Source organism: Actinia tenebrosa, unplaced genomic scaffold, assembly GCF_029948245.1.
Source record: "Actinia tenebrosa isolate PJP-AT-01 unplaced genomic scaffold, QUT_ActTen_1.0 PGA_scaffold14__42_contigs__length_11649687, whole genome shotgun sequence".
NCBI lineage: Eukaryota > Metazoa > Cnidaria > Anthozoa > Actiniaria > Actiniidae > Actinia > Actinia tenebrosa.
In genome coordinates, this window is record NW_028292574.1 from 3,839,295 (window position 1) to 3,854,799 (window position 15,505).

A 15,505-nucleotide genomic window follows, 5' to 3' on the forward strand; every position below is an offset into this window, starting at 1 on the left:
TCTTATTTTCACCTTTCAGTTTCATTCAAATTGTTCTCCCTGTGACTTCCGTATCGGGGGCTCCGCTTTTAGGCAGTGCCTAAATATATATATCATGATAAACAGAATATTACATGGGTGCTTGGAGATACGAAGTTTATCTTCTCGTGTTCAAAATCTCTCACTCTCAGATAAATTTTGTATCTCCGCGCGCCCATGTAATATCCTCTATATAAATGACCCGAACAAGAATTTTCAACACATGTTAAATGTTCAGTTTTATCTTTATTTTATTGATGTTTACTCTGTCAATTTGTTAACAAGTTTTATCGTTTATGATTAAAGTCATAGTCAATTAACTATGTTACAATTCAGAGTTAACGTTGTGAAGATTCCTTTAGTTGGTCTTTGCAATTTTTACAAACAGTATCTTAAGCCTAATCAAGAGGGTTCCGATGGGGGTACCCAGTTATCAGTTAATTACCAAATTTTAGGCCGAATGTCGGAAAACAAGCGTGGTCATAATATCAAGAAAAATCATGAAATATCAGTTAACTTTTAACTACTAATTTTGGATTATTTGTCATTACTGTTTTTGTTTTTGGGCCAGTTATCAGTTAACTACTAACAACATTGGCACCGTCAATCAAATTTCAATAATTTTGACAACTTTGGGTCTGCGTTTATGGCTCTTCGTAGATGACGCCAGTCGTTGACGTTCTAAAGAAAAAACCAACACAGCAATAGAAGTATCACAATAAATCATCGTCAGTCAACATTAGATCACTGACACCTTTAATTATTGTTTAAAGGAAAGCATGGATGGCGTATATGTAGCGGTGAATGAGTCACAACTTAAAAGCTCAATTGAGTAAAACGAGATTGTGTCTGTATGTCTGTTTATTGTTATCGAGAATGTCTTTTCTGTTACCTCTAGATAGTTGATCTTTCGTCGGAGTATCTCTGCAAATGTTGCCGCTATTGGAACTGGTTTTCCTGGCTCATTAGCCGAATCTTCATTTTCAGTATCAAGTTTGGTACGTGGGCTTGGTCTTGGTAGGACGGTGGTCGTGCCGTCACTCTCCTTGACCACCAACGCCAATAGCGCCAAACTCACAACCAAAGCTTTTGATTTCATCATGATGTTGATAACTGGCCGTTCTAGCTTGAGAGTACCGCTAAAGAACGTGTGTAAATCTGTTTAGAGTATCTAATCGGTGAGAAAAACGACACGGGTTTAAGAATCCAGATAACAACTCATTCGAACTCGTACTAAGGGTCGATTCTACTGGGTATTTATGGAGTTCTGATAGCTCTAATACTCTTAAAATATGACGTCTTTTGGAGAGAAAAAATCTGGTGTCTGGAAATCTATGTCCAGAGCATAGGTGTATTGTGCTGCACGGCAAATGAGATCACGTTATCTTGTTGTTTTTTTCCTCGACAAATCTCCTTGAGAAAACAGTGTAGAGCGCGCGGATCATGCTGCAAAAAACAACCGATGGCAAATTCAATTTAAAAAATAGCATAAAGTGTGCCTATGATGTTTATAAGCATGGAATATCCGATATTCCTCTTGATTCAGTATTATTTTTTATCGAATAAGAAAAAAAATAATGAGTAACAACACAATAAAAATAATCAAAAATTTTAGAAGAAAATAATTTTTACCTCAGCTCTAGAAACTTGATAAGCGACATACAATATTTGCGTCTGATCTGCATGGGCGCTCGCCCTGGTAAATCCCTATGTATACAAATCAGCTTAACAACCCCAACAACACGAATAAACGAACTTGAAAAGAATTGTGATCAAAATTATTCACAATGTTAACTATAAATATCAAGTGGTAAAAAACACAAGCTTGGATTGCGATAATTCGAATAAAAATTGAATATTGATCAAATTCAATCGTGTTCTGTCTGGTGTCTTCATGTTTTCTCTTGTCTTTTCCTGTCTTCTCTCGTATTCTCTTTTCTTGTTAATGTGCTTATCAAGACAAATTGTTTCAGGTTGAGTATTTGGCAGAAAACAACACCGCTAGTCAAAATATCACGAAGGCATTATTCCTTTTGATCTTCCTATCTTTCCTTCACGTACAAGCTTGGTTTCTGTGGTGTAATGTTATAAGAAAATGTGATGGGGATTCTTCAAAAATTTCAATAAAATCATTGGAACGTGAAATAAAGCCTCGAAATTTTACCTGATCATTTAGAAATAGCACTTCTTTCGCTCTGTGTGGTTATGTTTTGAATTTAGGCCGTCTTAAGGATTTTCCCCCACTAGTAAGAAATAAGAGGGCCCATACATTTCCTTATAAAATGACACCACAGAAACCAAGCTTGGGCTACCTGTGGATTCATGCGCATGTAATTTTTAGCACCGGCTTTATTGAGGACGCACGCAAGAAAAAACGCATTCGAAAAGTAAGAGTTTGCGCTCAAAAACTCATTCACTGGACAAGGCAAGACAGTACTTCAATACCGACGACTTTTAGTACTGTTTAATGAACGAGCAGGAACGTTTTATCGGGTTTAAAACCACGAGGGGTAGCCCATTGGTTCAATGGCTCATTAATTATTTATAAAGTTTTGAAATGGTAAGAGTGCCTCGATATAAGAGAGAGTTAAATAAATAAGAACACAGTTTTCACCAGATGTCAATATTTTATCTTCAGTTTATTGATGTTTGATTTCCTTTATTGATTTGTTAACAAGTTTCATATATGGTTGCAATTGGAACATTGATATTTAGAAAGCCTTCTCATGTAGTCTGTTATTGTAGTTTATTTAGAATTATTATTGGGATGCAAGAAACAGTTTTGATCATTACTTTTTGGCGACTCAGGGGCCGTGTCGATGGCTCTAGTAAGAGGAGGACGCCAGTCGTTCTAAATAAATAAAAAAAAACACAGATGATCAACTGGCTGACTCGAGGACTCGATAGGATGATGATGGTCACCTTCATAATCATCACCGCGTCATGTTTTGGCATCATTATGATGCATTATCATCACCATTATCACTATCGTCATCATCACCATCCATCATCATCATCATTTTCGATCGCCATCGCCATCAGCATCATCATCATCATCATAGTTATCATCGTCATCACTATCAACGCCACCATCACTATCATGGGAATTTAACAGGGTTTCCACAAAGTGGATTTTCTTTCACTGAATTCCAAGTGGAATCTCAGAAGTTCAATTTTGCTGAGAGATGAAACCCGGACATCCCGGAGTATAAAGTCCCCAAAGCAAAGGAGAGAACAAACAACTGCGCGCTCAGGTACCGAACACGGAGTCTGGGAATTGAAACCCGAGTTTTGACGATAGGCGAGCGCTCTCACCGCTACGCCCCACGATTGCAATAACCTCTATTTATCGTACATAGCACAGGTCTAATAACGCTTTGTATTTTTTAATAATTGTGGGTGCCTTTTCCCTTACCTCTTGAAAGTCGATAATGTGGCGCTTCCAATCCTGAGATTTCGTTCGTGGACTTGGTCTTGGTAGGACGGTGGTCGTGCCGTCATTCTTCTTGACCACGACCATCAATAGCACCAAACTCACAACCAAACCTTTTAATGTCATCATCACGAGCTGTTTTAGCTTAGAATCTCAAGAGTATCGCTTAGAATCTGTATTAAGGCTTGAAGTGATCTGTAGAGTATCGTTTGAGGGAAGTGAGACGGGTCTGAGAATCTAGAGAGCAACTCTTCAAACTCGCACTAAGTTAAGTCAAATCGCTTGAGTATTTATGGAGTCATGATAGCTCCATGCTGTGCTAATTCAGTTCTATATACGAACGCAACTGCGTTATGAATAAAAATCTCGTGTCTGTAGATCTAGAAAGTTCATTTATTTCACGTGGGGTTTTCGTGGGTGGCCACACAGTGGTACCCTTGCAAAATGGCACAAAATGGCACAGCTAAAGAAAACTGCTGTGAAGTTCCTAATGCTTTAGAACAAAACTGAATAGCGATTATTTTTCTCGTAGTTCAGAATTCAGAATTTGGTTGACAAAACATTGGCTTATTGCGGATGATTCTAGGATATCTTTCTCAAAACTTTACTTGTTCTCATCAGATTTCAATTTATTGAACATGCGACGTCTTTTGAAATAATGAACTAAAACTACAGAGAAGCTATATTAGCACAACGCTTTTTGTTTATACGTTTTAGATGGAAGAGAAGAGAAGAGAAGGAGGAGAAGAGAAGAGAAGAGAAGAGAAGAGAAGAGGAGAGAGAGGAGTAGAGAGAAGAGGGGCGAGAGAGGACTGTTCTGCTATCGTCGTCTTTCGCTCGCTTTGCTGTCTTTCTTCTTTTTCCCCGCGGGGGGCTCTCTCACCCCTCGTACAGAACAACAAAAACAGTGAATTAATCAACAATTTATTTTCATTGCAATTATTACAGCTAAAGCTTTAGCTTATTTATCAATAGATAAGCATCTTGTCCTTCCAATTAAAGTATAGATTTTAAGCTTTTAGAGCAATTTTAACAATCTTATCATATATGGTTAAATTATAAACGACATGGCTGTATAATTGGCTGGTCTTGTTCCATGTGGTCATCAGAGATTGTCAATTGAGGGATCAGATATGCACGATGCTTTCCACGTTCGTCTGCTAGTTCGTGTTGTTAATAGTTTCTTAACTATAGCATCTCATTTGCCGCGCAGCACTACAGACTATGCTCCGGAAACAGTCAGCATCTAGATCCGTCCCATGCTGAAAAACAAGGGTTGAAACGCTTAGCTTTAGTAAATATTGAATTTATATACAAAAACGTTTGCCCGTCGCACGAGTCGAGATATAAGCCCGAGAAACGAAAAATAGCTAGCAATATTAGACTTTGTCTGACTTAACTTATAAAAAATACGAGTCGAACATAATAAAGCAGTTTATAGACAATGAACGATTAGATTTTTTAAATTGAGGGTAATTTTAATCTCAAAACTGTAAATTATCTCTGGAGTCGTGGTTTATCTTTGAAAAAACTGTGCTTAAATTTATAGCGCGATCCGCATTTATTTCTCAATAGAGAGTTTTAGATTGACATTTTTTTCTCCCCGCAAACGGCAAACGTGACCACGTTTTCATCATTTTCCTGTAATTTACTGTACCTTTTACAAACCTTCTCACCAAGCGCAAATACTCTTTTGTTTTTCTACTACTTGGACTTTTTTGCGATTCTTTTTCAGTAATTCAAAATGATTTTTTACTGGTCAACTGACGTTTCACGTTTGCCGTGAACGTAAATCTAAAACTCTCTAATATTCCGGGAGTTACCTGGCAAGAGTTGATGGAGTTTCGCTTTCCTTTGTTGACCCTCGCGAGATTGCGAATTCCTAAGGCCCTGTCTGTTGAAAGAACCAAAACAAGAAACGCAAAGACGAAAACCATTTTCATTGCTGCTGTCATACTTAGAAGCTAAGCTAGAAGATGCGAATTTTTATAACTGGCTTGGAATGAAATGAATCTTTCATCTAATTTAACCGCTGTTTTATACCCTAGGACTGAACCATATCGAAGTCGGAAATTTCCTTTGATACAAGAGGTCATTCTCAACACATCATTAAATCATTTACTACTTGAGATTTTCGATGCCCTTGGATCCCACTAAAATTCAAGAATAACTAGTTTTGAAGTGAATAAGATACAGGGAATGCGATGCAGATTAGGAGATTACTGCTTCGTAATCAAAAAAATCAGCAATACATTTACTTTTTATCAACTGGCTTTTTTTGTGTGCTAGAAAGGCGTTTGCCTATATATTTTAGCTGCATCCAGCGAGACTAGGCAAAAATAGCTAGATATGCTTTATCTGATATATTTGCAAAAACAACAATAATAATAATAATGATAACAATAATAAATAATAATAATAATAATAACAATATAATAATAATAATAACGGTTTAATGTTGACACATCTACAGAGTAGCTTTACATTCATCATGAAATATAAAAAAAACCACGAAATTACAAAAATCATATATGTCGGATTAACAATATCAACATTTTACCTTAAATCTTAAAAAGATGGGGGGGAAATGTGAATTCTAATGTTATTACTGTTTGCGTAGATATGAATTCGGTGTTCTTAATGTTCATTTTCAATTCTTTTTTGAGCTCTTTCTTTCAAGATTTTATATATTTTGTTTGAAAATACTTTAAGGCTTGTTTCGTTCTGATGTTTCCTTTTTGTTCTAACTTGACGTAAGACGGCCATTAAATCCTTTTTCTGCAAAAAATCCTGAAAATTAGACTTGATCAGTCAAAATTTGGGAAAAAATGTGAAAACCTTCGAGTCCCAAACTCCAAACTCGAAAAAAACATCCAATATGTTAATAAATATAAATCGTACGTTATATCGTATAGTCAACCTGATTGTGATTTAGTAACATGCCTTACTTCTAGGTACAGAGATTGGGTCGAAAGGAATTCTAGCAACTGGGAAATCTTCACAAATTTAGGGGAAAAAAAGTTAAAATGAATATTTAAAATGTTTTTACATGGGCTGGAAACCTATATTAGCCATTATCTGGTTGCTTTCTCAAAATTGAGAGCTTTGGAAATAAAATATCTTGTGTTAAAAGCATAGCCTTCTTGCATGGGAGGAAAACCTATTAGTCATTATCTGCCTGCTTTGTCAAATGCCGACCTCCTTCAGCGAGTCTGTTTATGTTGAGATACGTCCCAAAGACCCCCCATTTGCTTAATAAATCACGTGACCCCACCCCCTCTAACAAGGCAGTTTTGTCAAAATGATATCAGAAAAAGAGAGAGTACCTCGATATTAGAAAAAAGCTAACGTTTCAGCTCCGTCATCATGAGAAACATTCTATATATAACCTTTTTTGACGATTTTATAGCAATTTGTTTGGAAAGATGTTTGGTTTCCCATAAATTTTAGAAAAGGCTAGGCAGTCACGTGAATAACGGTCGCTAATGGTCTACAAGTTGATAGTTAAAGCAAAGTTTTTACGTGGGATTTAAACTGACAAAGCCACTTAGTAGGCCGGGTCATTTAACTTATGAAAAGAGGCTGTGCCGGTCTTGCACTCCACCTCATTAGAACGGATTTTTGGTGAAAATTGCTAATTGATTAAAACGTTTGAGAACCACCTGCATTGACAAAGCTGGTTATGCTAAGTTTTCTCGACGCTTCGCGTGGAGAACTGCTATTCTTATAAGCACGAAATTGTGATATCTTTTAAGCAGAGACGTAGAATTAGTGTTTAAGGAAGCAAGGAAGCAAGGAAGCAAGGAAGCAAGGAAGCAAGGAAGCAAGGAAGCAAGGAAGCAAGGAAGCAAGGAAGCAAGGAAGCAAGGAAGCAAGGAAGCAAGGAAGCAAGGAAGCAAGCAAGCAAGGAAGCAAGGAAGCAAGGAAGCAAGCAAGCAAGCAAGCAAGCAAGCAAGCAAGCAAGCAAGCAAGCAAGCAAGCAAGCAAGCAAACAAGCAAGGAAGCAAGCAAGCAAGCAAGCAAGCAAGCAAGCAAGCAAGCAAGCAAGAAAGCAAGGAAGCAAGAAACGCAACGAAGAAACGATCAAAATAACCTTCAGTTCAGTAGTATCGCGATTCTGCTATAAGTTTGATAGAGAGAGAGCCGCAAATATTCCATAAACCCATGCTATTGTCGATCGGCTCAGAATTCGTCCCCAGGTGGATCATGCAAGGGCCTCGTTCCTCAGAGTTCATAAGAAACAAAGAGTTACATGCAATTTCTACGACCCTTGAAGAAAATATTTTGTCGGAAGTGAGTTTTTTTCACCAAAAAGTCATAATCCTATATAAAAAGTTGTTAATTAACCTCATTTCATGTAGCCCGAAAAAATGCTTTGTTTTCGAATCTAAGGACGCGATATTTTTAACCGCACTCGAGTATCTCGGAAATCGTTTATTACCGCGCGTGATTGGCTCATGCATTTGATTGACGGCGAAGATAGCACTCTTTTGGTATTGACGTCTGGCTTCTGAATGCAACGTTTCACATCGGAAGGTCAGAAGAAGGTCGTGGATCCTTTTGTCCGATCCTTGGATCGGACTTCTTCCAAAAAGGAGCGCAAAAATATTTTCCCACATGTGAATCCTCATGAAATACCGTGTTGATCTTCACATCTTAAAGGATCGTTTTGATACAGGTTGATTTGTCACGTGTCTTCTTAGTACAAGAATCTACGATAACACACAAGCAACGGAGGGGAAGAGGTTACTAGGAGTGCTTCAGTGATAGAGACCGTCGGCCTGCAAACCGGCTCTCTCGTCTAGCCCGGGGGGGGGGGGGGGGGGGGGTGGAGGGTACTCCCATATATGGACTATACGGGGATGATCCGCTGAATAGGGTATGGTTTTTCGAGCTTCTTGTCATAAGTTCGTCTAGTCCTCCGAGAGGCGGTTCGCAGGCTACGTGCTGGCTAGGATCCGAAAACCCTGACTCTGTCTAAGAAAAGAATATATTGCAAGCTGGAACCTGTGCCAGCAGATTGATGAAAGTACAATCTGTAACTTAAATATTTATTTTAGATTTTTATCCTTTTAATCTTGTACAGGAATATTGTTTGGGCTGCCTGTGATAATGATGATTGGTATGAATGCTGACCACAAGCATTGCAGACGTCGGGGGTATGGACTGGGATCAACAAAATGAACAAAACTATACTTCTTTTTGGCTATAAAACTCAAATTTTCAGCTCATAAACAACCATTAGTGACTTTTAATGCGAAAACATGGTAAGTTTATCTTTGGGCTTGTGTATTTTTATTTTTAAAAAGCCTATATTGATTATATTTGGGTCTTACTACGTAGTATTCGTTTGAAAAGGTTTCCCTTTTCACGTAATATTTGTGTAAATTTGTGTCAAAATCTCTGATATTTTTCTCTAGATAGCTTCTTAATATTTGAATTTTTCCGAACTCTTTCCAATCTATAAATAATAAGAAGGTGTATTGTCCTTTTTCGAGCTTAAATTTCAGTTTTTTTTGACAAGACAAGTTGCAATGTGCTTCGTATATATATTATGAAGGCTTTCGTATATATAATATTATGAAGGCTTTATTCGATAGATTTCTATGTTTATGGCTATGGAAGATGTATTAGGGAATACAAAGTGTTTTAATTCCTTCAGATGTCTCTATATGAAGCGATGAAAATTGAATTGATTTGTCTGTAATAATCTATTCAGTCAATTTTGACATAAACTTAAAGACCCATTGCCACTTACCGTCATGATGCATCACAATTTTACATTTTCAATCGTGTCACCACTGAAAAAACAATTCCAACCTTTTGAATAAACTCTTAAAAGAATGTAAAAGAATCTTTTTTGTGCCTTAGTGCTATGTCGGAAAAGGATTTAATATGACATTATTATTCAATATATGAATCTTTGAATTTCATGGACCATGAAATTCATCTGTGACCGCGTTGCATCACAGTAAGTGGCAATGGGTCTTTAAGGATCCTTTCCTATTGAAAACATAAGCTTATTATCATTTGTAATGATGCTCAGCGCTTGGGTGTTTATAGCGTAGCATGAAATCACAGTATAACTCACTTTAGTTAAAATACACAGGTGATTATAGAAAATCTCGCGCGCTGATTGGTCAAGAAATTCACACTATCACACGATAATCACCTCAAGCGAAAATCCAAATTGACGTGCAACCTCTTTGTTTATGTTACCGGGGAAAAAATGCCTTTTATCTTCTTTTTTTGAAAGAATCACCTGTGCATTTATGCTAAAACAATTATTTGCCTCAGGCTCAGTGATTATCGGGGAATATTTACCTCGCCGCTAGAAGACTCACGTCTCGGTAAATATTCCCCGATAATCACTGAGCCTGAGGCAAATAATTGTTAAATAATTTCATAACTTAATTTTAGTCGTGTGTTTGATTGGATGAAGCACACAAGGACAAAATGTGAAGCCATTTCAGTGCAGAAATGTGTTACAAGATAAAGTTGGGACTAAACATAGAGGTTTTTTAAATGCCATAACATTAAAATGGTTCCCGATAGAAATGGTTATCATACTGGCATAGTAGTAGTACACTTGACTTACCTCAGCATCACATGTGAACAGAGATTTTTAGGTCTCTCCTGGGATTCTTTTTCTCCAGGTTCTCACACACTGTATTCCAATTTGATCTGTGAATTAGCCATGCCCTGACTTAGATCTTCCTAGAGGTTATTGGAAACGTACATTACTGACTTACAGCACGTACAGAATATGGCATGAAGCAATATGCCTTTTTTAAATGCCTTTACATGGTAAAGTACTGACAGCACATACATAGTACAAAATGCCGTAGCATTGAAATGGCTTGCCATAAAAATGGCTATTGTATGAGTTGAATATACAGTACACACTGTACGGCACTAACTTACAGAAAACAAACAGTATGACATGCTTTTAATAAAAATGTTTGGTTCCTGAAAATATCCCATACCCATTTGTAAAAGGACCCCTCTACCTCCAGGAACTTTCAATTTTCTTCCATACAAAGTCTGTAATTTTGTTTCTCTGAACCCCTTCCCCACCAGAATTTCCAATTTCCTCCGTGGATGGGGTATGGATGTTTTCTGGAACTACACAATGCTCACTTATGCAAATGCTATATTTAGCATCTATTTATTTAACTATTTACTTTTTATGCAAATAATAATTTCTTTAATGAGAGTTTGTAAGCTTATCTTAACTTTTTATTTACAGGAAGAGGGACTGTTGCCTGTCTCTGTGGGCCAAACGGTGAAGGTAAAATCTTCAATTCTTAAAAAAGTTCCTGTAACTGCATCAGACAAGAGCTCAGAAGATGAAAAGGGTGTTACTGTGGAAGACATCATTAAAGGTAGAAGAGAAAAACTGTAGAATGGAGATAATTCAAAACTGTGTGTGACTACATGTTGATTGTAATTAAGGCTGGGTCTTAAGGCTTGGAAAATTCATCCTAGTTTGTAGCTGAGCTTCTGTGTTGGCCGAATGCCTGCGGCAAGTGGAGCAACATACTTGAGAGGTTGTTAAACTATTGAACCAGGTCTCATTTGCGAGAAGTAAGCACCATTCATTATTCACCATTTTATTTATCAGGAGAGAAAAAGTTACAAGTTGAAGGTGCTTTACATAGAGAAGCAATCGATGATGAGAATAGGAAAAGAGGGGTTGCAGTACAACATGATCTCCCTGTAAGTCAATTATAACTGGAGTGTAGTGTTTAACAATATTGGCGAAAGGCAAAATGATTATCAGTGAATATTAACCAAGTCATGAGTCTTTGAACAGTGAATTCACAATCACTGAGTCTGAAGTGAATAATTGTTTTTAGTATAATTTTAGACTTGAATATCAGAGAAAAGACGAAATTCAGGTTAAAAAATCACCAATATTATTATCATCACCATCATCACCATCATCATCATCACCATTATAATCATCATCATTACCATTGTTATCATCATCACCATTATTATCATCATCATCACCATTATTATTATCATCATCACTGATATTGACATTTTCAAGACTAAACTTAAGACATTTTTATTTAAAAGTACATACAGTCTTTGAGGTAGAAGCTTATATGTATAAATATTATCACATCACTACTACTTTTATGTATCTTAATTTTATTGTAGTAATGTTTTTTTTAAAATATGTTTTCTATGCATATATACGTATTTTCAATTTTTTTCTATATATTTCTATTTTTTTACAATACCTGTAAAAAGCATCGAGACTTGGTAGTTATGCATTTTTCAAGAAATAAATTATTATTATTATTATTATTAACATTTATTTTATTTAATCTATAAAGTCTGGAAGTGATCAATATGAAGATCAAGGGAAAAAAGATTCTTCGAATCTGTTATCTAAGGAAATCCAAGAGCAACGACCATCAAAGAACATGAAAATGCCAGAACCTGTTGACAAAGAAGCCTATGTCCCTCCAATTGTTTGTACAGGTAAATAAGAGGTGGTAGAAAGGTGTGCTCTGGTAAATGTAGGTGGAGGTGGAGGTGGAGGTGAAGGTATAGAAAAACATGAAAACAGAAGTGATTTTCTAGGGAGAATAAACGAGCTTTCATATACAATAAAATAATGAAACAATTTGAAAAGATTCATCAGACCGGCTAACTTCGTATTTTCCATTGCCAGAGAGTACGCAAACAGAGTTCATGCCAATTCTGAGAGAAAACTTCACTCAAACTGGCTTGTTCGGTTTGGTCCAGGAATACAGGGATATAAATGTTCAAACGGATCCAGCACAACTGGTAAAGAGAGTTCTTTTAAAAGTCGTTTTCATAAAAATAGTGAAAATTTTTTGGTACATTTTTGCTGCATGAGCCCACGTTCCGGCAAAACAAACCCAGCTGTTTTTGTTTTATGATTGGCTACTGTTAGGTACAGTGAGGGGCTAAATATACTACTTTATAGATTTGTCTAAAATCCTTTGTTTCATGACTCAGACCTAAATGAACATGGGCCCTGGATACAAGTATTTGTCGAGTAACATTTGAGTATCAGAGTTTTTCACCTTTTGATTGAATCAGAGAAGAACCTGTTAATAGTTCTCGCAGGCATGTGGTCAAATTTATCATGTGAATGTCAAATGTAAAAAAAATGAATGAAAAATACAGTGTTACTTAAATAAAACAAGTGAATAAGAAGGATAGGAATAATAACTGTTGGTACTAAAAAAAATTCAGTTTATGGTGATCAATGAGTTTTATCACCAGTATTATCATCACAATATTGCCATCACCACTATTATTATTATCATCACCATCATCACCATTATTATCATCATCATCACTACTATTTTCATCTTTTTATTAACATTTATTTTATTTAATCTATAAAGTCTGGAAGTGGTCAATATCTAGATCAAGGGAAAAAAGATTATTTGAGTCTGTCATGTAAGGAAATCCAAGGGCAACAGCCACCAGAGAACATGAAAATGCCAGAACCTGTAAAGAAAGAAACAGCCATCCCTCAAAATACTGGTACAGGTAAATTAGAGTCGAAAGAAACATGTGCTTTGAGCATAAAGAAAAAACCAGCTTTGATATACGATAAAACAACGGGACAATTTGAATATATTGATGATGAACTCAAAGACAAAGATGTGTCTTTTAAGGATTGTGAAAGGAATATTCAAGATTGGCAAACTGATGAATTATAAATAATGAGTCTGTGGTTGTCAGAAACAGTTAAACAAAAGAGAAAGCTAGAGGACTTGAACTATAGATGGCTGAAGGGTAACCTTTATGTTAGCTGGCGCTAACTGTACTTTTTGTAGTTATGTGGCTCTTTATTATAACCCAATTATACATCTTAGAACCCATATTTTAGGCACATATGCTAAAGCATAATTAAAAAAAAAGAGAGAGAAAAAAAGCATAATACCTAACGTCAAAAAGATATTTAGTTAATTACAAAAACATGTTAATAATAATATATAATATATTATATATTATAGTTATAATATAACCACCTTTATGTTATGTTAAGAAGGTACATGCTATGTACATACTGTATGTGTATACTGATCGCTAGAGAGTCACCAATACATACCGATATCGTTGGCTCTGAATTTTCCCACAAAAGTAGAATTGTGATACAAAACTTATTGCAATCTTGAGTCACCAATACAGGTTTATATTTATACTGTTGAAAGAAAATATATCCTGTATTGAATTGGTATTAGTCACTTTGTGTTATGCCCAATACAGGATATATTTTCTCTCAACTAGCTGCCAATATGAACCCATATTTGGGCTTAATATGGCAATAACTCATAAATATAACTAGCTATAAAATTATAATAGTTGCCTATATATTTGTAGATGTTAAATGAATAGACTGTTTTCTGAAGGTTGCGTGAGAATTCAAATTTAAGGAAATTGACCGCCCATAATACCAGAGAGAAGCTTTATAATGAGAATTATCATACATTTCTATGAATTGTTTTTGATAAGAATAAATAAAATCGATTATTCTCCTCTTTAAATATAAAACTGGCTTCTCAATTTTACTGAATTTGTGTTTTTCAATTTTGTGGCCCCCGTCAAGTTGGATGCGAACGCAACCTTGAGAAAATGGTATATTAATAAGTTTATTTTTTGTTGTCATATTATCATTCGATTACATTACATTTCACATTGACTGTAGTACACGTATGTACTTATGTTGTAATTGTAATACCAGTTTGTGAGTAGTTCAAACACATAGATCCTTCAATCTCTGACACACTGGGTACATGGGCCAGTGTATTGAATTTTTAATGTAAATACAGATTTCAATGGGACACTTAAGATTAATGTAAGGTATGTATGTATGATCATAGTATAGTATATACAGTATATAGCTGGTTCAAAAAAATGCCGTAGGTCTGAAAGAGAATATGGGTAAAAATCACTGAAGAGCAGTCAAATGATCATTCTGAATTAATTGTTTCTGTTAGTACTAAGATAAAAATAGCAAGTAACAAACTACTAAAAACTTAAATTTATACCACATAGTTTTAGGCTAATCACGTGACTCTATTATTGCTGTTAATGTACCTCCAAGCACCCACCGATACAGAAGCCATTTTTTTTCCCCTAGACGTATGAGGCTGGATCCAGAACGGGACACCATTAGAGGAATTTGGGCTTGCCTGTATGGTACGGACATTAATGCTGTAGTTATTAATCATCCAGTTCCAAATTTCGAAAAAAACATGTGTCCTTCAAAACTGCCTGCTCGAAGGTCATATTATCAACCCAAAACATAACTAATCAGATACAATTATGCAGTCAACTGCTTCAATCAGTGATGTCTATCTATAGTCCCTTTTGGTCTAATCGTGTAGTCTTAATTGAGTTGGTTGACAAAAACGTTTTCTGAATACTCCTTTTTATAGTCCCATTCAATGACCAAGAATAATAGTTCCTAGCCGAGGCTGGAGTTACTGTGCATGATAAACTGTAGTTTTGCTAGGCGTGGAAACTCCAGCCTTGGCTAGGAACTATTATTCGTTAGTCACTGAATGAAACTGTAAAATGGAGTATTGACTTTTTGATAGGTTGGGGGCAGAGGTTTAACTTTAAGTATCCAAAACGATATTTTATTGGTAGTTCTGTATTTTTAAACAATATTAGAGAAGAAGTAAAAGATATGTTCGGCATGCTGTGTGCAGTTATTAAACACTTTGGGATTGGCAGAACACTTGAGAATTGTTGCTTGAAAGCACTCTGCTATGCACCATGCATGTAGGATTATGTTCTGCAAATACTGGCATGTTTTAACGCAAACAGCATGTGAACATGTTCGTTATTTCTTCAGAAGTAGAACAATATGTCTTATAGAACAGATGACAGGTGAAAACTTTTTAAATGATATTTTTTACCAATTTTTAACAGCATTTTCACATGTTTTCAACCTAAATTTGATAATATTGTTCAAAACCACATTTTGATAATGATATTTTGCACCAAAATGAAATGTAATTACAATGTAATTGTCTTTAGCTATAACTG

The 15,505-nt window shown here is 35.8% G+C and overlaps 1 protein-coding gene and 3 long non-coding RNA genes across 4 annotated transcripts; 1 reads left to right on the top strand and 3 right to left on the bottom strand.

The window, feature by feature from the left end:
- Nucleotides 1–244: 244 nt before the first annotated feature.
- Nucleotides 245–1,330, bottom strand: LOC148911242 (uncharacterized). Its single transcript, XR_016119724.1, has 2 exons — nt 911–1,330; nt 245–699 (listed from the first exon to the last, which is right to left on the bottom strand). It is a non-coding gene; the product is annotated as an uncharacterized LOC148911242 (long non-coding RNA).
- Nucleotides 1,331–2,638: 1,308 nt separating this feature from the next.
- LOC116308091 (uncharacterized) lies at nt 2,639–3,714 on the bottom strand. Its single transcript, XR_004198469.2, has 2 exons — nt 3,434–3,714; nt 2,639–2,869 (listed from the first exon to the last, which is right to left on the bottom strand). It is a non-coding gene; the product is annotated as an uncharacterized LOC116308091 (long non-coding RNA).
- A 644-nt stretch (nt 3,715–4,358) lies between these two features.
- On the bottom strand, nt 4,359–5,511 carry LOC116290887 (uncharacterized). Its single transcript, XR_004196514.2, has 2 exons — nt 5,275–5,511; nt 4,359–4,713 (listed from the first exon to the last, which is right to left on the bottom strand). It is a non-coding gene; the product is annotated as an uncharacterized LOC116290887 (long non-coding RNA).
- Nucleotides 5,512–8,621: 3,110 nt separating this feature from the next.
- On the top strand, nt 8,622–15,454 carry LOC148911243 (uncharacterized). Its single transcript, XM_089029679.1, has 6 exons — nt 8,622–8,718; nt 10,701–10,836; nt 11,076–11,170; nt 11,800–11,947; nt 12,141–12,256; nt 12,847–15,454. The coding sequence occupies exons 1-6, from the start codon at nt 8,716–8,718 to the stop codon at nt 13,165–13,167; spliced, it is 819 nt and encodes a 272-aa protein (XP_088885805.1). The 5' UTR covers nt 8,622–8,715; the 3' UTR covers nt 13,168–15,454.
- The last annotated feature ends 51 nt before the right edge of the window (nt 15,455–15,505 follow it).